General features: G+C 40.1%; 1 protein-coding gene across 1 annotated transcript; it reads left to right on the forward strand.

The window, feature by feature from the left end:
- The first annotated feature begins 4 nt into the window (after nt 1-4).
- LOC124183797 (platelet-derived growth factor receptor alpha-like) lies at nt 5-23,315 on the forward strand. Its single transcript, XM_046572803.1, has 7 exons — nt 5-91; nt 2,444-2,668; nt 2,762-2,918; nt 3,227-3,473; nt 21,657-21,988; nt 22,085-22,190; nt 22,950-23,315. Exons 2-7 carry the CDS (start codon nt 2,569-2,571, stop codon nt 23,064-23,066), a joined length of 1,059 nt encoding a protein of 352 aa, XP_046428759.1. The 5' UTR covers nt 5-91; nt 2,444-2,568; the 3' UTR covers nt 23,067-23,315.
- Nucleotides 23,316-26,503: the final 3,188 nt, after the last annotated feature.

A 26,503-nucleotide genomic window follows, 5' to 3' on the forward strand; every position in this document is an offset into this window, starting at 1 on the left:
CCTCTGGATCCAGAATTGGCTGTGAGCGATCAGGCCGAGTTACTGCCGTACAACAGGAAATGGGAATTCCCGCGGGATCTCTTGAAACTTGGTAACGCGCTACTTTATTTCTTCTCCGGTAGTGAATAGTAATGATCCGTTTCGACGAATCCTATCGAGATGGGCACCATTCAGCTTCCGATAATGAGATGAGCCGAATGAGTATGTCGAAAGGTATTTTTTGTATTCAATCCACATGACTAGGCCAATTATATTGTTTCTGCCAGAAATCGATTTATTCAGCGAATTACACTTTTTGCCAGAAGATTGGCGAACCGATTGCGGCCGCGAGTAAAATGTCTACTCTGCAAACTTCGCCGGGTCAAGGCGGTCGATGTTGCGAATTATATCATAAGCAAATTAGCGTCTTGTCGTGAATATCTAGGACTTGACGAATTGAATGAGTTAAAGAATAAGTGTTGAGAATCAGTAATCGCACCTCGAACTTTCCGCCTGTTGGATCCTCTCACATCACGCGTTCAATCGGCATTCGGGCACCTGGATTATCTTCAGTCCTCTCTGTTAATTGATAGAATTTGATTCACTCTTACGATTAGCGGATCTTCCGATTTAGATTCGTGTATCAACTTTTTGTATTTCGCCACCTCACGGGAACGTTTCTCAAGAACGGACCACCGTCGCAGGATTATCTCGATTTCATTACGAGTGACGGTAGCTCATTGCTGCATAGTGAAAATGTTATTTAGGTATATGCCAATATTACAGACCAATGAACGTTATTCGATCCTTGTGTCAAATCACGGGAAAAATGTAAAAGCAGAGTTAATATAATTTATCCGTTCTTATTTTTTGCGTACAAGCTTCCAATAGCGGAATCGCCACACTTGATCAACGCTTATTTCCTTGTGTACAATATCCGAGAATACTTGAAATTGGGCTCGATCCTCAACACCAAACACAATAAGTCCTGTAATCATGGGTGAAAATCGGTTCATAAGCTTGTCAAATTCCTGAGTGAATGAAGTATTATTTTACCAATTATCGCACGTAATTGCTTGCGATATTTACAAAACCTATGGATTACATTCAGCGTCCTGGTGAGGAATTTTCATTGCTCTTCGCATTCCGTGTTACATTAATCATTGATATTGCTCGAAGAAATTGGTACCCATCATTCATTGGTAAAACTTACGAGTGCACGATCGTTGCTGTGTCAGAATATGGCGTGTAGCCGTCTGTATTTTCATCTTCAGATTCACTGCATCACTAATTGAGTTGAACACTGTAAAAGAAATGGGGTGTGGACTTCCATAGAATGGTTTTGGCATCGACCTAACAATATCCGAGCTTCAAATTCGTAATCAATCACAAAAATTGTTCTATAGTCGTCCACAGCGGACACTATTGGTCAACTTTAACATTGCTAATTTATTGCAGTAAATAAAATGCGGGATTATTCTTTTGACTTACACAAAAACGCGATTTAGTTGAAAAATCGAGGTTATATTACGTCCGGTTACGTCCTTTATCCATGTATTGCCTCACATTTCGTAGACGACTATATTCCAGAAGTCTTCAACTTTTATGACATTGTCAGTGCGTTGATACATTTATCGATCAGTTTACCACCGAAAGGCAATAAAATTAATCACAATCCGACATTTGACTGACTTCTAGTGAAAATCAAAACTTGGGTGGGGTGCCACGAACCCAGGCGTGGGAAGTTTAATGTCTCGAAAAATCGAGTATGGCCTCCGAGAATTAAGTATGAATCGGCTCTACTGTTTCATTCGGAAGTTGGGGAAATTCTAGAAAATTACTGATTGGAAAACCTCCGGCAATGTTATTTGCGCCAGCGATAGTGAACACAACCTTTTCAATATATAACAGAAACAAATCTGATCAAATTCGAACATCCGATACTGGAATATAGGAAATTTCAGAAGAGATTTTTTGATTGCAGTGTTCCATACTAATAAAGTCTGTCTTTGATCCGATTCACACGTTCATTTGCTAATATTGCTAACTGACCAGATCCCCGTAAGTTTTTTAAACAATAAAAAAATGTTCTGTATTATAATAAAATTAAAGCGTGTAAATGTAATTGTAGATGAACATCAGCTGTTACATCGTCGTTACAAAAATCTGTTTTCATCAAATCTGAAAATCACTATAATTCGTAAAATTCTATCCATGTGATCTGAGGAGATCTCCGAGAGATCTTTACGGCTAACACAATAGACAGAAAAATATCAGTGGTAAGTCAGGGGACACTTTTTTTCCTGACTTCAATTCATCGAGTTGATGTTTTTGCAAAAAAGTTTCAGGTCATTTCGCCATGCTTATGCGATTCAGACTCTTTTTGCAAAACGCAACATGCTCCGTTGAAGTTTTTCCAAGTATACCTAATCGGTGGTTCGCATGCATGCTGTTAACCTTTCAGACGAAGTATTAGGAAGCGGTGCATTCGGCGTAGTGAGGAAGGCACAGGCAAAGACGATCTGCCCACGCGAAAGAGTCACGACAGTTGCGGTCAAGACGGTCCGACCGACGGCCAACCTGAACTGCATGAAGGCCCTTCTTCGCGAACTCAGGATTCTCGTTTACTTGGGTCAACATCTGAACATTGTCAACCTTCTCGGCGCGTGCACAAAAAATATTGATTTGGGTGAGTCGATTCGCGTAATTCAAATTAAGTTCATTCTCACACCATACGGCGTCATGGATACCGACACTCACGCATTCCGTTGGATGTCGATAGGCGAACTCTTGGTCATCGTCGAATACTGCCGGTACGGGAATTTACACGACTACTTGGTGCGACGCAGAGTCAACTTCATCGATCAATTGAACGAATTCGGAAAAAAACTATGCGATTCGGCTGCCCGTGAAGACGCGATCGAGGTCGATGACGTCGGGTAAGTCGCCCTGGGCTCCAATACTGACATGAATGTTGGTTACCTTCGGCCCATCTTTGTCACATCTCTGTTCTTTCTTATCCCATGTGATTATGGTGGTATTGGAATGAATCGTCGGATGATAGTCAAAACTAGAGTTTCAATGACTTGTGATCGATTGATGTCACGAAAAATATCGTAACTTGTCATAAGCTTATCAAGTTAGCACGCTGCAACCAATTCGCCGTTGATCTCCGAGAATTTGCGAGAACAAGTGTATTAATTCTCGATCTCAGCTGTCCATTATTTTTATTGTGTTATGCTTGCAGTACAAACACGGACAGCCGTTCCGATGGCAATTCGACAATAGTTAACTGCTCGAATAACGTTACTTCCAAGACTACGGATGCAAGAGTGGACGACTGTTCCCCGAGTGTCAGTTTAACGGAACTCAACGCGCCGTTGAAGTATCCAGGTGATCGGACGGATTTCAACTCAAGGCCGACGTGCACGCACGACTTGGTGTGTTGGGCTTGGCAGGTTTCTTGTGGCATGCAGTATCTCGGCGCGAAAAAGGTTGGACGACATTCACAAGTAATCATCCCAATACTGACACAGCTTACTCGTGGTCTTTTTCGCTAGTCTTCTTCGGACACAAAATCAGTGATGTTAGTCGGCGTGTAGAATGGAGTTAAGACTGAATCGCGTTTCAGATCATACACGGTGACTTGGCAACCAGAAATATACTTCTCGCCGATGACAACGTGGTAAAGATCTGTGACTTTGGTTTGTCAAAGTCTCTTCGGGAAGAAGAGAATCAGAAGAGCACGGAGAATGGTCCTCTCCCCGTCAAGTGGATGGCCATCGAGTCGCTCAGGGATCGAGTGTTTTCTACCAAATCGGACGTCTGGTCTTTCGGCGTCGTTTTGTGGGAACTGTTTTCTTTGGCGAGAACTCCTTATCCCCTGATAAGACCTGAGGATATGTGCCGAAAACTAGCCGAAGGTTATCGTATGGAGAAACCGCCGTACGCGCCGAGAAGCATGTGAGTGGCGAGCGTCGAATTCACCCGAATCATCAACGAATGAATCCTTCGACTCATACGGATGTTTTATACCACTTTTTCACACCTCCATTCTAGTTACCAAATGATGCTTCGTTGCTGGAAAGCGGAGCCGTCGGAACGACCGTCGTTCGAAAAGTTGACGATCAACATAGCCGAGCTGATTGAGGAGCACGTTAAAACGGTATGCTCAATGTTTTGCAAAATATTGATCATTCTTACGTATTTCAACCTGACTTAGTTGCGTTCCATGAAATCACTGATTCAACCTTAGTTGCTCGTGAAATTTGCAAGTATGTCATCCATTACCTGCATACATTGTAGAGATTAATATACGTATCTATGTATACATATATTGTTGTGTTTCGCGTTCAAATAATTTTTGATTCATGTACGGGCGCATGCAAAAAATGCTTGTTACTGGTCGAAAATGAAGCCGCAAAGCGGCTGAGCACTGTCGTTCCAGTTTGAGGGTGTGCAAATACTTCTGTTCTCAAAAAATGAAAAATAGACATTAGCAATAAATATTTAACACGTATTATTTCTTTTGAATTTCAGGAAGAAAGGTCTTGCTGTATTTTTTGCGACCCTTGTATATCATTATTTCTGTTATGCGCTTCAGATAATATTTTCGGGCCATTACATTTTTTTTTTTTTTTTTTTGTGAAATATGAATAAGATAATACGTGTTAAAGGTTTTCTAATACTGGTTTTTCACTTATTCCGTAAGATCGTTATCACATACCTCAATTAAAACTTGTGCCACTGTACTCAGTCCTTTCGAAGCTTATATTTTGTCCAATAACAAGCATTATTTCCAAGCGCTCGTCGGGAAGATGAAAATTTTTGAATGTGACACACTCTATATGTACATTTGAAACAATAATATCTGCATTATAGAATGATTTTGTTTTTACGGTGCATGATATTTCACCGCTACGTTGACATGAAAACACATTTCAGTTTTACCTGGAGTTGGGCAATCCGTACACCAAGATTTACGCTGATATCTGGAAACGCGAGAGAGAGACTGCGATAAGCGCGGAAGAATCGGGCACCATCGGAGAAGATTTACAATGAAATGAGTACGATCCACCTATCGGATGTCGATTTATGGTTACTTGCCCGGGCATATCACGATGCTCAGCGCGCAAAGATACAATTTTGTCGAAGCTACAGTTGCGCGTAACAATGCACTCGATACACGGAGCTTACTTTTAATATTTGCAAACTGTTTTGATATTTCACTCACTCGTTTTTTTTTAAGCTGCAAGTTTCTTCTTTATTCAGTAGTTACCAAATGTAAGTCCAGTTTTTAGAAATACACCGTAAAGAAGCGCATCAGACAAATCACGTGATACATGGTGAATTACATGATTTTTATTAGGAGAGTTTACAAAAGTTAGCCACGAATTGGTATTGTGTACAATGAAACATATTGGAACAATCACGATGACAAAGTTTGTTAGCAATGAAAAAAAACATACAAAAAGCAAACATCTCTTAATTATCATTTCGATCGAACGATCTTCGAATCGCAGTCGATTTACATGAAATGAACGTGGATTTTCCTTCTCTTGGTGAAGCTTGTATTGACAGGAACTGAGCCTTTGTAGTAAAAGAGTGTCGCATTCAACTTTCGTTGATCTTGATGATTCGGGATGTGGAAGCGAATCGAACTACTTGCTCAAGTCTTTTCTGATAGAATGTCGTCAAAACAATGGACGATAATCAGGGGATTGTTAATTAATTGGACTCGAATTTCAAATTAAATACAAGGTCAAAGAGTTTATTCAAAATAAATGGATATGAACACAGTAACAAAAGTTAGTTCAGAATATATGATCAGAAACAAAAGTCGAAGGTAGTTATTTTGAAATGCATTAATTGACAAAAGACAAAGTTGGTAATTACCGGTATAAAATTATTTCATTTACGCACTTTGAGTTTCCACGTAAGAAATGCTTCACTAAGAGGTCAAGATTTAGAACTTCTCTTGTAAGAAGATTCGAAATAAGGATTTAAAGTATCTCGTAGAGTAGATCAACTGTTGCACAAGTAGATTTTTCAGAACTATTCTGGTAGATAGATCTCTTCGAAGAGACTCATTCTATTCGAGCACAATGTTCCTATTGGCGTTTGGTTTGTGATTTAAAGAATCTACCGACTCACTGATTGGCTCTGCTCAATTTCAAGGAAGTTGGGCCAACTACGAAATTGCACAAGTGTAAAAGAAATATTTTGGTCCTCCGTATTCCTGCCTCGTGGGCCTGGGAATAGTGGATCAGTATCGCCCACCCCAACTCTGCGATGAAATCTGAGCTAACTTTGTTTTCCGGAGTTTTGACTCCTTCGAATGATACGATTGGCCATGATTAGAAATATTATCGACTTGAAAAGCGACTCTCGTTTGTTTTTATTAAATACAGCCCTAATCCACGTCAGAACTTTAGCCACACAAGCCTGCAAACTTATAGTCACTTTTGCATTTTCCAGACGCGAATAGAGCTGGGCAAAACTGAATGTACAAAACTGATTATAAATACTGATCAGAACTGGTCGCTACGCCCCACATATTGTACAAAGCCTTCGGCAGATCTGCCAAGACTTGTAATCAGATATTCAAATACTAGACAAAAATATATTATTGAAAAGGAAGCCATTAAATGGTTTAAATTCGCAACGATTGCCATAACACGAGTCAGAGTATCTTGGTATGAGAATATTTCAAAATGCGGCGCACTTTCGTAAAAACCTGTCAGTCATCCAGACAAATGTTTACTTCTCCATTCCCTCGAATTGGCGTGTAACCACGACCACTTCCCTGTTTGCCTGTTCGTTTATCGCCGCGAACAACGCAGAAGGACGCATGTCGAGGTTCCTGTTTCGTTGACCACTGATACGATATTTTTCTGGGTCATGTCCTGTTGTTTCACGCTTCTGACTTGGACTGAAAGTTCATAGAATTAATCCAACTCAAGGTTTCCTCTTAGTGTCGATATCCCTGAAACTATTCACTTGTTGTTGCGAACTCGAAAAAGGGAAATATATTTAACTGAATTACATTGAAGGAAAATTAATTTTATAGATAATTTTGATACAAAATTATTGTCCCGGACATTACCGGGACACAACAGTCAATGACGCCTCTGTTCCGGAGTCAGGTCACCAAGGACCTCTCACGTCACCGTCTCAACGGTTCACTGTTTGGAGAGTTTCCACGCCGCGTAGAAGCAGACGCCTCTGATATGCATCCGCGTATCCGCGTATTCAACTACAAATTGACGGACTCCCTTCTCGTTTCGCTGTTGCTTGGAAACCGAAATCTACTCAACTGTCTCGAGCACTTCCGGTCATCACCGTGTATAGAGCTCAACTGAAATAGCTGAAACCCAGCGCGCTACCCTCGGCTCGGTTCGTTTCTGCCCGATTGTAGCGTGAGACTCTAGTGGCTGATCCAAGAGACTTTTGACTGACAATACCGGGTCCGTTACTCTTACGCACGTTCCACACAATTCCACTCAAACCTCGATCTATAGGTACCGCAAAAAAATATTTTTATTTTCCGACTTTAACCAAACACCTCTTTCTTCCCATTAACATGAACGTGGACATAAATATTTATATTTCATTTGTGCCTAATAAGGTTGTCCTTTAATTAGTTGGTGACAATTATGATGTATTCAGGAATAATTATTGTGTCCCGTCCTCCGCACCTTGGATTCTTTTCCCACACTCCAACAGCTACCTTCACCCTGCGTCCTCTTCTTATCCTCACCTCATTGCCGCAGTTTCCATGCCGCATCGGCAGAATGCTCCCTTTACTCCTGAACTGCAAGTAGCCAGTCCTTCGCATCCTTCCCCCTATATTCTCACTCTAAAATAATCTTTCATTCGGTCAACATATAAATCCACCTCTCTTCCCTTTTTCCTCCTTCAAGTCTTCTCATTGCGCCTTCCATGTCTTTGACAATACATCGATTATACACTCAAGCATTCGACTCCTCGATGCAAGTTCCTCTCATTTCTTCTCATCCTTCGTAAGGGCGCGTGGTCGACGGGTTGCGAACCCGAAATATACTTCTCGCAAAAATTAAGGGAACAACAAGATTTTCGCAATTTTCTGGTCATTTTCAACAGGCTGTATTTCAGTGAAAAATGGTCGTGCAAGAAATAAAAAAACAAAGCTTTTGAAGCTTGGAGACTCTAGTTTTTGATTTTTTTTGTTAAAAATTTTTCAAAGCACTATTAGCCATGCAATCCTTGGATAAAAGCACGAAGAAAAAATTTTCAAAATTTCTCACATTTTTTCTTTCGCTCTACGGGCATGGAAAAATTTTTCCGAGCTAAACCAATGCATAGGTCGCATAGCCTGTTTATTCAGCTTCAAGATGCTTTTTTTTAAACCTCGATACGACCATTTGTCTTCGAGATATCGAATTTTGGATGCCAAAGGACTGCCGATATCTCTGGAACTACTGGTCGCACAGCGAGCCGAAGGGCAGTTTCTTTTTCTGCAGAAAATTTATTACAAAAATCTGTCAAGTTTGATGTCAAAAAAAATTTTTTTCCACCTGTAGCGTTAACGTGAAAAAAGAGCAAAAAAATGCCATTTTGCCTTTTTTTGGATAATCGACTGTATCTTCGTCAATATTGGGGGAGGAGCTTAGGTTACAAGAAAATTTTACAGCCTAATGTACCCCAAAGGTCCCCCTAAATCGGTAGATCGATCGGTTCAGCGGTTTTCCTGGACCGATTGATTGAAATTTTGACAAAATTAAGAGAACAAGGTTGCTTAAGGGGTATGGCCACTGTAAATTTTTTGAAAAATCGATTTTTTTTTTATTGGCTTCAAAAATAGTTTAAACCCTCTAGAATAAGGAAAGAAAGGTCCCGTGCGAGAAAAATTTTTTTTTGGCCTCCAAATCATCTTCAAGCGGAAAAACTGTCCCAGATATCGCGATGGATATCGCTGTTTGCACATTCAATGGCGGCCTTACCAACATCTTGCAAATATTCAAGATATACATACAAGATATTCACATACAACAGCACAAGAAAACAAATTTGAACTAACTGGTGATAAGAGGAATTAACGACATCAGAGTCAGGGCGGCTAGGTGGTCTAGTGGAGTAAGGCTCCGGTAAAGCATCGCTAGATACCAGGTTCGATTCCTGGCTCCGTCGTTAATTTTTCGAATTTACCAGTTTTTCAAATTTATATCTTTAAATATTCAAGATGTTGGAGGTGGAAATTGGTGTACAGTTATATAATTTCTGCATCGAAGCCGACGCCAAACGCATTACGCACGCGGAGACATATCTGAGCGACGCGGAAAAAAGTGCGCGTGCGCTCCAAAAATCTACCAGGAAAGACGAAGAAGACGAAAATTTGGCCATCGAAGGACAAATGTATGGTGCTGGGATTGCAGACTAACGGTAAAATTTTTTTTTACCTCCTTTTTTTTATTTTTTCCAATAAAAAACTATTCGCAAAACTTTAAACGCGTTTTTCTCGAAACACGGTTTTTCAAAATGGCACGCAGCATCACTCGAACAATTTTCATTTTTTTTACTTGAAATTTTGACCAGATGTGAACATTAACATTATCTTGAGAATGTCGATCGGGATTTTCAATAACTTTATTTATTGATTTTTTATTAACAAAAAACTAGCCATTTTTTCGTCAAAAATCAATTTTTTTTTTCAAACGCACGCCAAATCCACAAAAATTGATAATTTTCAAAATCCGATCGACATTCTCTAGCTATAACCCTCTAGATTGATGGTTTTTTTTTTTTTTTTGTTCTAGATTCAAAAGTGCAGCAGTGGTGCTGCGTGCCGCGGAGCCCTGCAAGCAAAACATGCCCCGGGAAGATAGCTGTGGAACCGCCATTTTGTTTTTTTTTTGCTGTAAAAAAATTTGATAATAAAGTTTAATGTATGCCCGATAACACCCTTAAAAGTTTTTTTTCAATTACTTTCAATTTTGGAAGCAAAAAATTCGTGAAAAAACCTTTTTTTTTGGACCGTTACAGTGGCGTTACCCCTTAAGAAACAAAAACCTTGTTCCCTTAATTTTTTCAAAATTTTTCCATGCCCGTAGAGCGAAAGAAAAAATGTAAAAAATTTTGAAAATTTTTTTTTCGTGCTTTATCCAAGGATTGCATGGCTAATAGTGCTTCGAAAAATTTTTAACCAAAAAATTCAAAAACTAGAGTCTTCAAGCTTCAAAAGCTTTGTTTTTTTATTTCTTGCACGACCATTTTTCACTGAAATACAGCCTGTTGAAAATGACCAAAAAATTGCGAAAATTTTGTTGTTCCCTTAATTTTTGCGAGAAGTGTATGTCGTAATAATATCGCTGGTGGCGCAGTCATCGGTAGCCGTTCGCCATGATCACAATTATCTACCCCGTAACAACTGTATTGAGACTCGTTCGAACCAATTATTGAAATAAATCGAAATAAATATCTTCGGCGATTCGAAATTACGTGTATTCACCGTGGTATGTATACCTTTGTAACGATATTCTAAATTCGAAGTGCCCGCGAAGTTTTGCTGGACACAGCCATCCCGATCCAGGCGTCAGGCGGGAGAAACGTTTGAACGTTTTGAAGACTCTGCGGAAAGACGCCAACCCGTACGGCCCGACAATCGTAATACTCCGCAGAAGTTGAAAACCAAGTCAATTTTAAGATTTTCCAAAGTTCCACATACACCGTACCAGTTCACTGAATTTTCGATGTCGTTACGATCCATGCTGCTCTCATCTCCCATCTCAACGTGAATAAACGACGCAACCTGAAGGTGAACACAAGAGTTCGAATCATCCATCAAACGAGAGTGGAGAAGAGTATAATACCTGGATTGGCAAGTGATTCATCTGGTGCAACGGTATTCGACGACAAAGACAAGGGACCGGTTAATTTTAACGTCTTGTGTATTGAAGGCGTATTTTTAAATTGTGTGAATGTTTGGATGTGTGAATGAATAACTTTTGATCTTTTTCTTATGTGTACACTTTTGTTTTTACCATTTATTCCAATCTGTTTATTCGAACTATTGTATCTGTGCTATTTTATCTTTACAATTTTGTCGACTATTTTCCATATATTTTATTTATAGTTCATTTACATGTTATTTATATTTCATTTATTCAACAGAGAGTCAAACTCGTATTTATTATCGTTCTCTTAATATTGTCTTGTAAGCCTGTCCCTCGAATTCACGTCTTTTTTTTTTCTTTTCTTTTTCACAAAAGAAAAACTAGTAATTACACCTTGTTTGTTGTTCCGGTTGTGGTCATTGACGGTAATCAGAATTTGCTGAATAGAAAATAGCGGGCAAGAAAATTAGTGTAGACGTCATTCCCAGTTGAAATGCAGCGACTTCTTTTTCTGGAGGGTTCAATACTGCCGTAATGGATTCGACCAGGTCCAATTAATAGTCGAGGAAATAAAGCAATGGACTGTCGATTTTTTGAGCAGTAAGACGGATTTTAATGCGGTTTTTTGCATTCACTTCGTAAGAGCGCCTACAAACTTTGTGAACTAAATTGATTGATTAATTTTTTGAAAATGCATTATGGCATTAATAATATGCATTTTGCAAGTGCACTTCCAAGAGACACTAAATAAAAAATTTGCTACTCGGGGGTTTTTGGGGTCGCTGAACACGAATATCGCCACGGCAACCGTCTCCGAGGTACCTGGTGCCCAGGGTGGACAGTATCAACGTCTTCTCCTAGAGTTTTGGCGAAAATTGTGATCGAATTTGTGATTGAATTAAGAACAATATGCTTTAATTGAGGTAAAAATGATAATACTCAAGATAATTCCAGAAAAAGACGTTGAAACGTTCACCCTGGGCACCACGTACCTCGGAGACGGTTGCCGTGGCGATATTCGTGTTCAGCGACCCCAAAAACCCCCGAGTAGCAAATTTTGTATTTAGTGTCTCTTGGAAGTGCACTTGCAAAATGCATATTATTAATGCCATAATGCATTTTCAAAAAATTAATTAATCAATTTAGTTCACAAAGTTTGTAGGCGCTCTTACGAAGTGAATGCAAAAAACCGCATTAAAATCCGTCTTACTGCTCAAAAAATCGACAGTTGGGCCGTTTTTAGTGCTTTATTTCCTCGACTATAAACAGAGATTTCAAGTACAATATGAGACACGATACGATTCACTTCGTTGCACCGAGTCGAGAGTGAGAATTCGGGAAACGACAGACGAACAGCAAACTGTGAGATGGCCAATGCAAAGGAAGGCTGCGCGGCTGATTATCCCTCGAATCAGGCAAAATGATTTCTCCAAGCTTCGACCTGATGATTCATCAAAGAACAAACGGCGAGAGAGCGTTCAACCACAAAACTTACTGCACTGGACAATGTTTCCGCTCTGTGTGCTGACATCGCCGACAAATTCACGGTTTTGCGGTTGAACAGGATTCGCCAAACGTGATCACCGTCCGCTTGAGTTGATAAAATGGTTTTCCTCGTTCGCTAAAAGGCGCTTTCAATGTACTCAGTAAAATCTACTTCGGCAGTTGAAGAGAATGCGTGATCTAACTAGAAAGTTTAGAGAAACGATCAACGCGAAAAAACGTGCTTAGTAGAGGCGAAAGGTTACTTTTATTTCATAATAAGAAATCTACTTTGTATACAAGGGTGCACATCTCGGTTCTCTTTTGACATTGGATCGCAATAGAGCCGAAGTTTCACGGCACGCGAATGGACGTCATGTCGGGGGATCGTCGAGCCCTGCTGATGATAATAACATTACTATCTGGTTGTCTCGTTTTGGCTGACGGTGATTTAGATGTCGAAGGTAAGTGACAATAAACCGGCACTCGGAGAAGAAGTGATACGATAAATCTAAGTAAGCACATGACACTGTTATGCGAATTTTCACGTCGTGATTCCCGCATTATGGGCGTTGGTTTCATGCTTTATTCGACATCCCAACAAGGATGAAAAATTCCCATCGAGCGATTTTCTGAAACATTCTAACAACCACGCTACAAACTTGCCCAATATGTTTATAAGAAGATGAGAAATAATCCGAATTTTTGCACAGAGCAGAAAATTTTTCGAAAATAACACTTTTCACAACTATTGATACGATCGGAACTGAATGTTTCCTCAGGCGACCAGAAAAACACTTGTGTTAGAATGATCAATGGTTCGAGATTTTCTACAAGAATTCATCAGACATATATAATCAATATTAAGTACGTAACTATGAAATACAAATTATAAATTTCAACCGTTACGCATCAAATTTCACCTTCAAATAATTCACCGAGAGAGAAGATTTACAACGTTTCACCAGAATTCCGGAAAACATTACCATTCTGAAACTTCCGAAACGCGGTAAACGTTGGCACACGCGAGTCCTGAACACTCAGATAATGCTAATAATGCGCTACTTTGTTTTGAAAATATGAGAAGTTACGGAAATTCTTAATTGAGAATAGGTGAAACAGACATCGAGGTCTGACAAATGTTCCTGGATTAAATCGTACGACTCTTACAATTAAATGGTCGACCGAACATTCAAATTAATCACGTGTTGTTGATCCCTTAAGACGAATCCCTGAAACGAATGACGAGGTGAATATCATCCTGCCCCGCTAATTTGAGATTAGCGATACTGTGAGAATTCACAAGGATCCTGACCAGCAGATAATCATCTTTGACAGATGTTGAGAACTAGAAAGACTTTTAGCCGTCTTTCAGGCGCTGCGGGTCAGATATCAGCCACAGATTAGCACGTAACAGAACGAACGGTAGTAACGATCACGCTTGTATTGCCCTGGCGCCAGATGCGCAGGATATTTCTCTCGAGTGAAATAATGTACAGAGCGCAATTGGCAGCGAAAGAGTAACAGGGATATTTCGCTTGAAATAAGTATTCATATTGACAACAATATAATTCAGTTTGATGTGCGATAAGGGCGGAAAGTAGGCGATGCATGAACAAGTGGCGTTTGCGGCACGAGTCGAGGGCAAGTGATCCGAATGGTCTTGAAAACTTCGTATTTTTAACGAGCATCTTCCGAATATCGAACAGCATTTTTTTATTCTTTGAGAGACATTTTCATTACTTCGGACGAATCGGAAAGCAAATAAATCAACGTATTAGTCAGAAATTGTTCCTTGTACTTTATAACAGGAAAATAGAATCCTATTTATTTAACTCAACGTCGGAGTTATAATCCTTGTTGTTAGTCATAAGATTATTTACTGTTAAATTGTAGACTCTTGAGTCAATCTTCGTGTATTTTGTAAAGGTATATCGTATATCGTACATCCACTTTTGGGTCAACCTTTGTACGTGTTCCACACGTTTATCGTAAATTTTTTATTACGTGAATCTTGTACATCGGCCACTTTCAAATCACAAATGATTCTCTTGCTGCTCTACCTTTGTTAAGTATTACTGTGAATAACCGTCAACGACTAGCGTCGTTACACGTCAGACAAATATATGTATAACAGTCGGATTTTGACAACAATTCGCAGGTACAATAAACTTGTATATTCCGTCCAATTCTTCTTTCTATACCCCTGGAAATTCAGATTCTCCCTTCTCTGGGTCCCCAGACGTACCTCCCTGTGAGTGTAGTCTGATTGTTATTCGTTTATTATTATTTATTGGCCGATTGAGCTTAATCATTATTTGGTTTTGTTAATTTCGATAATTAACTGGCGCCCTCTGCAATAATTTATTCTGAGCCTCGACGGGAACTGACCCAGGTTGCGTCGAGTGGAAGCGATTGAGAACTAAACAACAAGTGAAACAAAATTTATCGGATTAGGTTCGATAGTTGCCACAAAAGCAAAGGGAGTAAACCGCTTTTGTCTTGACTTATAACTCTGTGAGTTTGAATCAGTGAATATTTACTGTTGTGTATTTTCTGGTGGGGCCGGAATAAGGACCGGTTGAGAAATAAAATGTACACCTCACGTAATTGTTCAATAAGTTTCATCCATTTATGTTAGAGGTAAGCATAAACGTTAAGGGGGTTTGTACGCATCCAGTGCCAAGGTTGGACTGACTGTGATGTATTAATTTCTCCCTCGCCAGCTTATTACCAATACTAGTCTGATATGTACGTTTATATTCCTTTACAGTAGTGATCGCTTTTGAGTATATCGTAACATTCACTGATTCCCGATTATGAGTATACCGCTGTCAAAAACCAATGCATATACGAGTACACCGACTCGGTGACTTTTCACTAATTTTTTACTGATTTCCGGTCTATGTACACTGAATTCTTCAGTGGTGAATTTATAATTTAGAATCAGTGAAATATCATTGATTTAAATTCAGAGTGTAGAAAAATGGTTAAGTTCTCATCCTATAGTTTTCTTTTTTCTTAGTGAAATACGGTTCATAACGCAAAGAAGGCGTGCTCGTTTGCGATGATGTCTTTTTCAATCCAGAGTCGTGACCAATTGAAAATGAACAAACGTGATATTTATTTTAATGTTTGGAAATTCATATCGCGAACATAGTCACGTGAATGTGAGATGAACATCAAAAATTTGATAATTAGGTCTTACCAACTAAAAACAAAGGTTTAAAGAAAAATCCGAAAAGTGAGAATTTCCGAGGGTCAGCCGCCAAGATGTCAGTTAGTATGCGCAATCTTACGAAGCCATTGCAATTTTTCCATATTTTTCGGCCAGGTCGAATAATTCGGGGCGTCGGAGATGTTTGGGCGAGTCCAGGCGAGCCAACAGCTCTAACATGCGACCTGCTGGGATCTTTCGCTAACTTTGGGTGGCAAAAAATCGTCGGGTCGGCGACAAGCGAAGAGTACTTGAGGAAACTCACCAAAACTTGGCGCTTCAACGAGACGTATTCAAGAATGGGTCTATATTTTACAAACGTCTTCCAACATGACGAGGGAATTTACGAATGCTGGGCAAAAGATTACAAAAACTCGACTAAACGCAGTAAGCGTCAACTTCTTGTCGATTCCGGGACATCGTTTACGCAGGTTTCTGTCGTTGCTTTGGATGCAAGTAGGATTTGTGTCAGATGGAATTTTCCAGGCTATCTAATCGGTCTGTATACGACGCTTGACTTACAAATCCAGAAAAACGGTTCACTTGAATGGCATCAAAAGTATGAAACGTCAACTAGCATCTACCGTCATGTCTTTGTTGCAACAGCATGTAATCCAGACACAGCCTACTGGTTTAAATTTACTCTGGAATTAAAAACAGACGCGACAGTGATTTATTTTTCGAGATGGACAAAGACTGCGGAGAAAGGTACAGCAGATTCTATATTATTGTAAACTTATACTCTGGTGTAAACTGCTCTCAGAAGCTGTGTTTATTTTTTGCATACGGAATCGTTTCGAAGATTTCTTATTGTTCCGTGAAAACAAGGGTAACGACTACAGCGAGTGGTGTGAATTGTTAAGCATGAGGAAAGAACATGGTGAGACGAGTAATTTCTTGAATGAAAAAGTAGCACTTGATTCGGAAAATAACAGTGATCAGTTGAAAAAATTGCATTGTTGTATGAAACGCCGCATAGTTGAAACAGCTATGAAATACGCACCTCAAGTATATGATTTCTCCGACGAGATAAATTTCGTGAATCTGGCATATTCTTTCTCCGGGAATGATATAGAAGATGTCCAGTAAAGATATATAAAAATAAATGAAATATTTATTACTTCTCACTTTATTTGGTTGAATGTGTGCAAAACCCATTTTGCATTTATTTGAGGTGATTCGCTTAGAATGAGTCTTTCTGCAGATCCTGTATACGTACCACTCGTTTGGGTTAAGGAAACGTCTGTCGATTCAATAACGATTGAATGGTCGAAGCTACCGAGGGAGATTGAAAGTATTTTTAACTGTTATCAAGTGAAGATGTACAAGACAGGCATCAGTGGTGAAAAACACATAAAGAAGATGACATGGAGTAAAAAAAAAAAATATGTGAAATTCGAGAATCTGACAACTTCAGTCTCTTACAAATTTCGGTTGGATGTGTGCTTCGATGATGACTGTGATCTACAACCTTACCCCTCTTCCTGGTCAGAAGATGTCGTGCCGAAAGACAGAGGTATTGATACTACATTAACGAATATGCATTTGTGAGGGAAGACATGATGAAACTTGGAATTTCCAGACCCGAAATTCACCCCGAATGTTTCGGTAATCGAAACGGGTATGGCTTCAATAACGATTGCGTGGAATGCACCGCCGACGGACTTGCAAGACCGCGTTTATTACTACAAATTAGCGTTGAGCACTGAAAACTTGACCAACAAATCACTGTACGTGGACAAAACCGAGAATTCCCACACATTCGAAGATCTTCTGATAAACAAAACTCATCGATTCAAAGTAGCAGCCTGCAGCGATTTCAAAACGCAATGCGGTAATTGGAGCGAGGAAAAAGAAGCTTTTACGTACATCACAAGTACAGGTAATATGGAGAACTGATGGAATTTATGTGGAAATATAAATAAAATTCGACCTCGCTCGCTTTTTTTGATATTTGCCAATCATCGTGGTGTTTCTGTAACTAAACCTGCAAAATGAATAACATATTTTCTATCTTTCGTTATCCTAAGCTGCCAAGTTCCAATCGCGACTCGTTTACATCTGTGCGGAACGATAATTGCATTTTTCAGCGAATCCTCTGCCCAAAGTCGGGGTGTATGAGAAAATGTATTCGTCCGATGTGATACACGTATCATAGATTTAATAACGTTATCGCATTTCCAGATTCCAGAAGTGGGATACAAGATGAAACATGGCTGATTACGGGAGCAATTGCTACTCTACTTGTCATCGTCGTTGTAACGATAGCGGCCTGGAACTTTCGCAGAAAGGTACTTATACCCTGATGAATTCAGTCTTGGCCCTCGTGCCACGGTGAACGGACCGATTAATCGACATGGGAAACGTTGTTGCACAGGCATTGAAACGAAAGTTGATCAAAGCAAGACTAGAGTACTTCAATTTCGGGGCCCCGATTCCTCTGGATCCAGAATTGGCTGTGAGCGATCAGGCCGAGTTACTGCCGTACAACAGGAAATGGGAATTCCCGCGGGATCTCTTGAAACTTGGTAACGCGCTACATTATTTCTTCTCCGGTAGTGAATAGTGATGACCCGTTTCGACGAATCCTATCGAGATGGGCACCATTCAGCTTCCGATAATGAGATGGGCCGAATGAGTATGTCGAAAAGTATTTTTTGTATTCAATCCACATGACAAAGCCAATTATATTGTATCTGCCAGAAATCGTTTTATTCAGCGAATTATACGTTTTATCAGAAGATTGGCGAACCGATTGCGGCCGCGAGTAAAATGTTTATTCTGCAAACTTCGCCGGGCCAAGGCGGTCGATGTTGCGAATTATATCATAAGCAAATTAGCATATTGTCGTGAATATCTAGGACTTGACGAATTGAATGAGTCAAGGAATAAGTGTTCAGAATCAGTAATCGCACCTCGAACTTTCCGCCTGTTGGATCCTCTCACATTACGCGTTCAATCGGCATTCGTGCACCTGGATTATCTTCAGTCCTCTCTGTTAATTGATAGAGTTTGATTCACTCTTACAATTAGCGGATCTTCCGATTTAGATTCACGTATCAACTTTTTGTATTTTGCCACCTCACGGGAACGTTTCTCAAGAACGGACCACCGTCGCAGGATTGTCTCGATTTCATTACGAGTGACGGTAGCTCATTGCTGCATAGTGAAAATGTTATTTAGGTATATGCCAATATTACAGACCAATGAACGTTATTCGATCCTCGTGTCAAATCACGGGAAAAATGTGAAAGCGGAGTTAATATAATTTATCCGTTCTTATTTTTTGCGTACAAGCTTCCAATAGCGGAATCGCCACACTTGATCAACGCTTATTTCCTAGTGTACTATATCCGAGAACACTTGAAATTGGGCTCGATCCTCAACACCAAACACAATAAGTTTCGTCATCATGGGTGAGAATCGGTTTATAAGCTTGTTCAATTCCTGAGTGAATGAAGTAATATTTACCAATTATCGCACGTAAATTGCTTGCGATATTTACAAAACCTATGGATTATTCTCAGCGTCCTGGTAAGGAATTTTCATCGCTCTCCGCATTCCGTGTTACATTGATCACTGATATTGCTCGAAGAAAGTGGCGCCCATCATTCATTGGTAAAACTGACAAGTGCACGATCGTTGCTGTGTCAGAATATGGCGTGTAGCCGTCTGTATTTTCATCTTCAGATGCACTGCATTAACAATTGAGTTCAACACTGTAGAAAAAATGTGATGTGGACTTCCATAGAATATTTTCGGCATCAACCTAACAATATCTGAGCTCCAAATTCGTAATCGATGACAAAAATTGTTCTATAGTAGTCCACAGCGGACACTATTGGTCAACTTTAACATTGCTAATTTATTGCAGCAAATAAAATGCGGGATTATTTTTTTGACTTACACAAAACGCGACTTATTCGAAAAATCGAGGTCATATTACGTCCGGTTACGTCCTTCAACCATCTATTACCTCACATTTCCTCAGCGACTGTATTCCAGAAGTCTTCAACTATTATGACATTGTCGATGCGTTGATTGATGTATCGATCAGTTTGCCAACGAAATGGAATAAAACTAATCAAAATCCGACCATTGACTGACTTAGAGAGAAAATCAAAACTAGGGTGGGGTGCCACGAACCCAGGCGTGGGAAGTTTAATGTCTCGAAAAGTCGAGTATGACCTCCGAGAATTAAGTACGAATAGGCTCTACTGTTTCATTCAAAAGTTGGGGAAATTCTAGAAAATTACTGATTGGAAAACCTCCGGCAATGTTATTTACGCCAGCAATAGTGAACACAACCTTTTCAATATATACCAGAAACAAATCTGAGCAAATTCGAACAGCCGATACTGAAATATAGGAAATTTCAGAAGTGATTTTTTGATTGCAGTGTTCCATACCAATAAAGTTTGTCTTTGATCCGATTCACACGTTCATATGCTGATATTGCTACCTGACTAGATCCCCGTAAGTTTTTTAAACAATAGAAAAATGTTCAGTATTATAATATAATTAAAGCGTGTAAATGTAATTGTAGATGAACATCAGCTGTTACATCGTAGTTACAAAAATCTGTTTTCATCAAATCTGAGAATCACTATAATTCGTAAAATTCTATCCACGTGATCTGAGGAGATCTCCGAGAGATTTTCACGGCTAACACAATAGACAGAAAAATATCAGTATTAAGTCAGGGGACACTTTTTTCCTGACTTCAATTCATCGAGTTGAAGTTTTTGCAAAAGAGTTTCATGTCATTTCGCCACGCATATCCGATCCAGACTATTTCTGCAATACCCAACATGCTCTGTTGAAGTTTTTCCGAGTATGCATAATCGGTGATCCGACATGCATGTTATTTACCTTCCAGACGAAGTATTAGGAAGCGGTGCATTCGGCGTAGTGAGGAAGGCACAGGCAAAGACGATCTGCCCACGCGAAACAGTCACGACAGTTGCGGTCAAGACGGTCCGACCGACGGCCAACCTGAACTGCATGAAGGCCCTTCTTCGCGAACTCAGGATTCTCGTTTACTTGGGTCAACATCTAAACATTGTCAACCTTCTCGGCGCGTGCACAAAAAATATTGATTTGGGTGAGTCGATTCGCGTAATTTAAATCAAGTTCGTTCTCACACCATACGGCGTCATGGATACTGACACTCACGTATTTCGTTGGATGTCGATAGGCGAACTCTTGGTCATCGTCGAATACTGCCGGTACGGGAATTTACACGACTACTTGGTGCGACGCAGAGTCAACTTCATCGATCAATTGAACGATTCCGGAGAAAAAACATGCATTTCGGCTGCCCGTGAAGACGCGATCAAGGTCGATGACGTTGAGTAAGTCGCCCTGGCCTCCAATACTGACATGAATTTTGGTTACCTTCGACCCATCTTTATCGCATCTTTGTGTACTTATTTATCCCATGATATTATGGTGGTATTGAAATGACTCGTCGGATGATAGTCAAAACTAGAGTTCAAATCACTTGTGATCGATTGATGCCACGAAAAATATCGTAACTTGTTACAAGGTTATCAAATTATCCCGCTGCAACCGATTCACCGTGAATCTCCTGGTATTAGCCATCACCATCGGAACTACTACGCTCATGTGAATAGAGTTTGCGATAACAAGTGTATTAATTCTCGATCTCAGCTGTCCATTATTTTTATTGTGTTATGCTTGCAGTACAAACACGGACAGACGTTCCGATGGCAATTCGACAATAGTAAACTGCTCGAATAACGTTACTTCCAAGACTACGGATGCGAGAGTGGACGACTGTTCCACTAGTGTCAGTTTAACGGAACTCAACGCGCCGTTGAAGTATCCAGGTGATCGGACGGATTTCAACTCAAGGCCGACGTGCACGCACGACTTGGTGTGTTGGGCTTGGCAGGTTTCTTGTGGCATGCAGTATCTCGGTGCGAAGAAGGTGGGAAGATACTCGCAAGTTTAATCTTCTTGCGTCAGTAATTCCCAATACTGACACAGCTTACTCGTGGTCTTTTTCGCTAGTCTTCTTCGGACACAAAATCAGTGATGTTAGTCGGCGTGTAGAATGGAGTTGAAACTGAATCGCGTTTCAGATCATACACGGTGACTTGGCAACGAGAAATATACTTCTCGCCGATGACAACGTGGTAAAGATCTGTGACTTTGGTTTGTCAAAGTCTCTTCGGGAAGAAGAGAATCAGAAGAGCACGGAGAATGGTCCTCTCCCCATCAAGTGGATGGCCATCGAGTCGCTCAGGGATCGAGTGTTTTCTACCAAATCGGACGTCTGGTCTTTCGGCGTCGTTTTGTGGGAACTGTTTTCTTTGGCGAGAACTCCTTATCCCCTGATAAGACCTGAGGATATGTGCCGAAAACTAGCCGAAGGTCATCGTATGGAGAAACCGCCGTACGCGCCGAGAAGCATGTGAGTGGCAAGCGTCGATTTCACCCGAATCATCAACGAATGAACTCTTCGACACGTAGAGATGTTTTGAACCACCTTTTTTTACCTTCATTCTAGTTACCAAATGATGCTTCGTTGCTGGAAAGCGGAGCCGTCGGAACGACCGTCGTTCGAGAAGCTGACGATCAACATAGCCGAGCTGATTGAAGAGCACGTGAAAACGGTATGCTCGATATTTTGCAAAAGATTGATCATTCTTACGTATTCAAACGTGACTTAGACGCGGTCCATGAAATCACTGATTCAACTTCAGTCGCTCGTGAAATTTGCAAGTATATCATCCATCACCTGCATACATTGTAGAGATCAATATACATATATGTATATATTAGGACGTTTCGCGTTCAAATAATATTTGATTTACCCACGGACGTATGCAAAAAATGCTTGCTGCCGGTCTAAAGAGAAGCCGCAAAGAGGCTGAGTACTATGGTTCCCGTTTTAGGGTGTGCAAATACAATTATTTCCAAAAAATGAAAAATATATATTAGCAAATCTTTGACACGTATTATCTGTTTCGAATTTTAGGAAGAAATGTCTCACCGCATTTTTTGCGACCCTTGTATACCACCATTTTTCAGTTATGCGCTTCAGATAATATTTTCGGGCTGTAATATACTTTTTTTGTGCAATAGAAAAAGATAATACGTGTTTAAGGTTTGCTAATATCTGCTTTTCACTCACTCTGAATAATCATTTTCACACACCTTAATCAAAACTTGTGCTACTGTACTCATTTGAAGCTTCTTTTCTGATCAAAAGTAAGCATCATTTCCATGCGGCTGTAGTAAAATTGGAAATTTTTGAAATGTGAAACATCGCAACATGTACATATAAAACAGTAATATGTGCATTACAGAATGATTTTGTTTTTACGTTGCATGATATTTCGCCGCGACGTTGACATGAAAACACGTTTCAGTTTTACCTGGAGTTGGGCAATCCGTACACCAAGATTTACGCTGATATCTGGAAACGCGAGAGAGAGACTGCGATGAGCGCGGAAGAATCGGGCACCATCGGAGAAGATTTACAATGAAATGAGTACGATCCACCTATCGGATGTCGATTTATGGTTACTTGCCCGGGCATATCACGATGCTCAGCGCGCAAAGATAAAATTCTGTCGAAGCGACAGTTGCGCGTAACAATGCACTCGATACACGGAGCTTACTTTTAATATTTGCAAACTGTTTTGATATTTCACTCACTCGTTTTTTTTTAAGCTGCAAGTTTCTTCTTTATTCAGTAGGTTCAGTAGTTACCAAATGTAAGTCTAGTTTTCAGAAATACACCGTAAAGAAGCACATCAGACAAATCACGTGATACATGGTGAATGACATGATATTCATTAGGAGAGTTTACAAAAGTGAACCACGAATTGGTATTGTGTACAATGAAAAATATTGGAACAATCACGATGACAAAGTTTGTTAGCAATGAAAAAAGACATACAAAAAGCAAACATCTCTTAATTATCATTTCGATCGAACGATCTTCGAATCGCAGTCTTAGTAGTAAAAGAGTGTCGCATTCAACTTTCGTTGATCTTGATGATTCGGGATGTGGAAGCGAATCGAACTACTTGCTAAAGTCTTTTCTGATAGAATGTCGTCAAAACAATGGACGATAATCAGGGAATTGTTAATTAATTGGACTCGAATTTCAAATTAAATACAAGGTCAAAGAGTTTATTCAAAATAAATGGATATGAACACAGTAACAAAAGTTAGTTCAGAATATATGATCAGAAACAAAAGTCAAAGGTACTTATTTTGAAATGCATTAATTGACAAAAGACAAAGTTGGTAATTACCGGTATAAAATTATTTCACTTACGCACTTTGAGTTTCCAAGTAAGAAATGCTTCACTAAGAGGTCAAGATTTAGAACTTTTCTTGGAAGAAGATTCGAAATAAGGATTCATAGTATCTCGTAGAGTTGATCAACTGTTGCACAAGTAGATTTTTCAGAACTATTCTGGTAGATAGATCTCTTCGAAGAGACTCATTCTATTTGGGCACAATGTTCCTATTGGCGTTTGGTTTGTGATTTAAAGAATCTACCGACTCATTGATTGGCTCTGCTCAATTTCAAGGAAGTTGGGCCAACTACGAAATTGCACAAGTGTAAAAGAAATATTTTGGTCCTCTGTATTCCTGCCTCGTGGGCCTGGGAATAGTGGATCAGTATCGTCGACCCCAACTCTGCGATGAAATCTGAGCTAACTTTGTTTTCCGGAGTTTTTACTCCTTCGAATGATACGATTGGCCATGATTAGAAATATTATCGACTTAAAAAGCGACTCTCGTTTGTTTTTAATAAATACAGCACTGATCCACGTCAGAACTTTAGCCACACAAGCCTGCAAACTTATAGTCACTTTTGCATTTTCCAGACGCGAATAGAGCTGGGCAAAACTGAATGTACAAAACTGATTATAAATACTGATCAGAACTGGTCGCTACGCCCCACATATTGTATAAAGCCTTCGGCAGATCTGCCAAGACTTGTAATCAGATATTCAGATACTAGATAAAAACATATTATTGAAAAGGAAGCCATTGAATGGTTTAAATTCGCAACGATTGCCATAACACGAGTCAGAGTATCTTGGTATGAAAATATTTCAAAATGCGGCGCACTTTCGTAAAAACCTGTCAGTCATCCTGACAAATGTTTCCTTCTCCATTCCGTCGAATTGGCGTGTAACCACGACCACTTCCCTGTTTGCCTGTTCGTTTATCGCCGCGAACAACGCAGAACGACGCATGTCGAGGTTCCTGTTTCGTTGACCACTGATACGATATTTTTCTGGGTGATGTCCTGTTGTTTCACGCTTCTGACATGGACTGAAAGTTCATAGAATTAATCCAACTCAAGGTTTCCTCTCAGTGTCGATATCCCTAAAATTCATCACTTGTTGTTGCGAACTCGATAAAGGGAAATATATTTAGCTGAATTACATTGAAGGAAAATTAATTTCATAGATAATTTTGATACAAAATTATTATCCCGGACATTACCGGGACACGACAGTCAATGACGCCTCTGTTCCGGAGTCAGGTCACCAAGGACCTCTCACGTCACCGTCTCAACGGTTCACAGTATGGAGAGTTTCCACGCCGCGTAGAAGCAGACGCCTCTGATATGCATCCGCGTATCCGCGTATTCGACTACAAATTGACGGACTCCCTTCTCGTTTCGCTGTTGCTTGGAAACCGAAATCTACTCAACTGTCTCGAGCACTTCCGGTCATCACCGTGTATAGAGCTCGACTGAAAAATCTGAAACCCAGCGCGCTACCCCCAGCTCGGTTCGTTTCTGCCGGATTGTAGCATACGACTCCAGTGGCTGATCCAAGAAACTTTTGACTGGCAATTCAGGGTCCGTTACTCTTACGCACGTTCCACACAATTCCACTCAAACGTCGATCTATAGGTACCGCAAAAGAATATTTTTATTTTCTGACTTTAACCAAACACCTCTTTCTTCACATTAACATAAACGTGGACATAAATATTTATATTTTATTTGTGCCTAATAAGGTTGTCCTTTAATTAGTTGGTGACAATTATAATACATTCAGGAATAAATATTGTGTCCCGTCCTCCGGACCTTGGATTCTTTTCCCACACTCTAATAGCTACCTTCACCCTGCGTCCTCTTCTTATCGTCACCTCATTGCCGCAGTTTCCATGCCGCATCGGCAGAATGCTCCCTCTACTCCTGAACTGCAAGTAGCCAGTCCTTCGCATTCTTCCCCCCATATTCTCACTCTAAAATAATCTTTCATTCGGTCAACATATAAATCCACCTCTCTTCCCTTTTTCCTCCTTCAAGTCTTCTCATTGCGCCTTCCATATCTTTGACAATACATCGATTATACACTCAAGCATTCGACTCCTCGATGCAAGTTCCTCTCATTTCTTCTTATCCTTCGTAAGGGCGCGTGGTCGACGGGTTGCCAACCCGAAATATGCCTTAATAATATCGCTGGTGGCGCAGTCATGGGTAGCCGTTCGCCATGATCACAATTATCTACCCCGTAACAACTGTATTGAGAATCATTGGAACCAATTATTGAAATAAATCGAAATAAATATCTTTGGCGATTCGAAATTTTGTGTATACACCGTAGTATATGTATATACCTTGTTTGTTGTCCCGGTTGTAGTCATTAACGGTAATCAGAATTAGCTGAATAGAAAATAGCGGACAAAAAAATTAGTATAGACGTCATTCCCATTTGCAATGCAGCGATTTCTTCATCTCGAGGCTTCAATACTGCAGTAATTGATCCAACCAGGTCCAGTTAAACAGAGATTTCGAGTACAATATGAGACACGATACGATTCACTTCGTTGCACCGAGTCGAGAGTGAGAATTCGGGAAACGACAGACGAACATCAAACTGTGAGATGGCCAATGAAAAGGAAGGCTGCGCGGCTGATTATCCCTTGAATCAGGCGGAAT

The sequence above is a fragment of the Neodiprion fabricii genome, chromosome 5, assembly GCF_021155785.1.
Source record: "Neodiprion fabricii isolate iyNeoFabr1 chromosome 5, iyNeoFabr1.1, whole genome shotgun sequence".
NCBI lineage: Eukaryota > Metazoa > Arthropoda > Insecta > Hymenoptera > Diprionidae > Neodiprion > Neodiprion fabricii.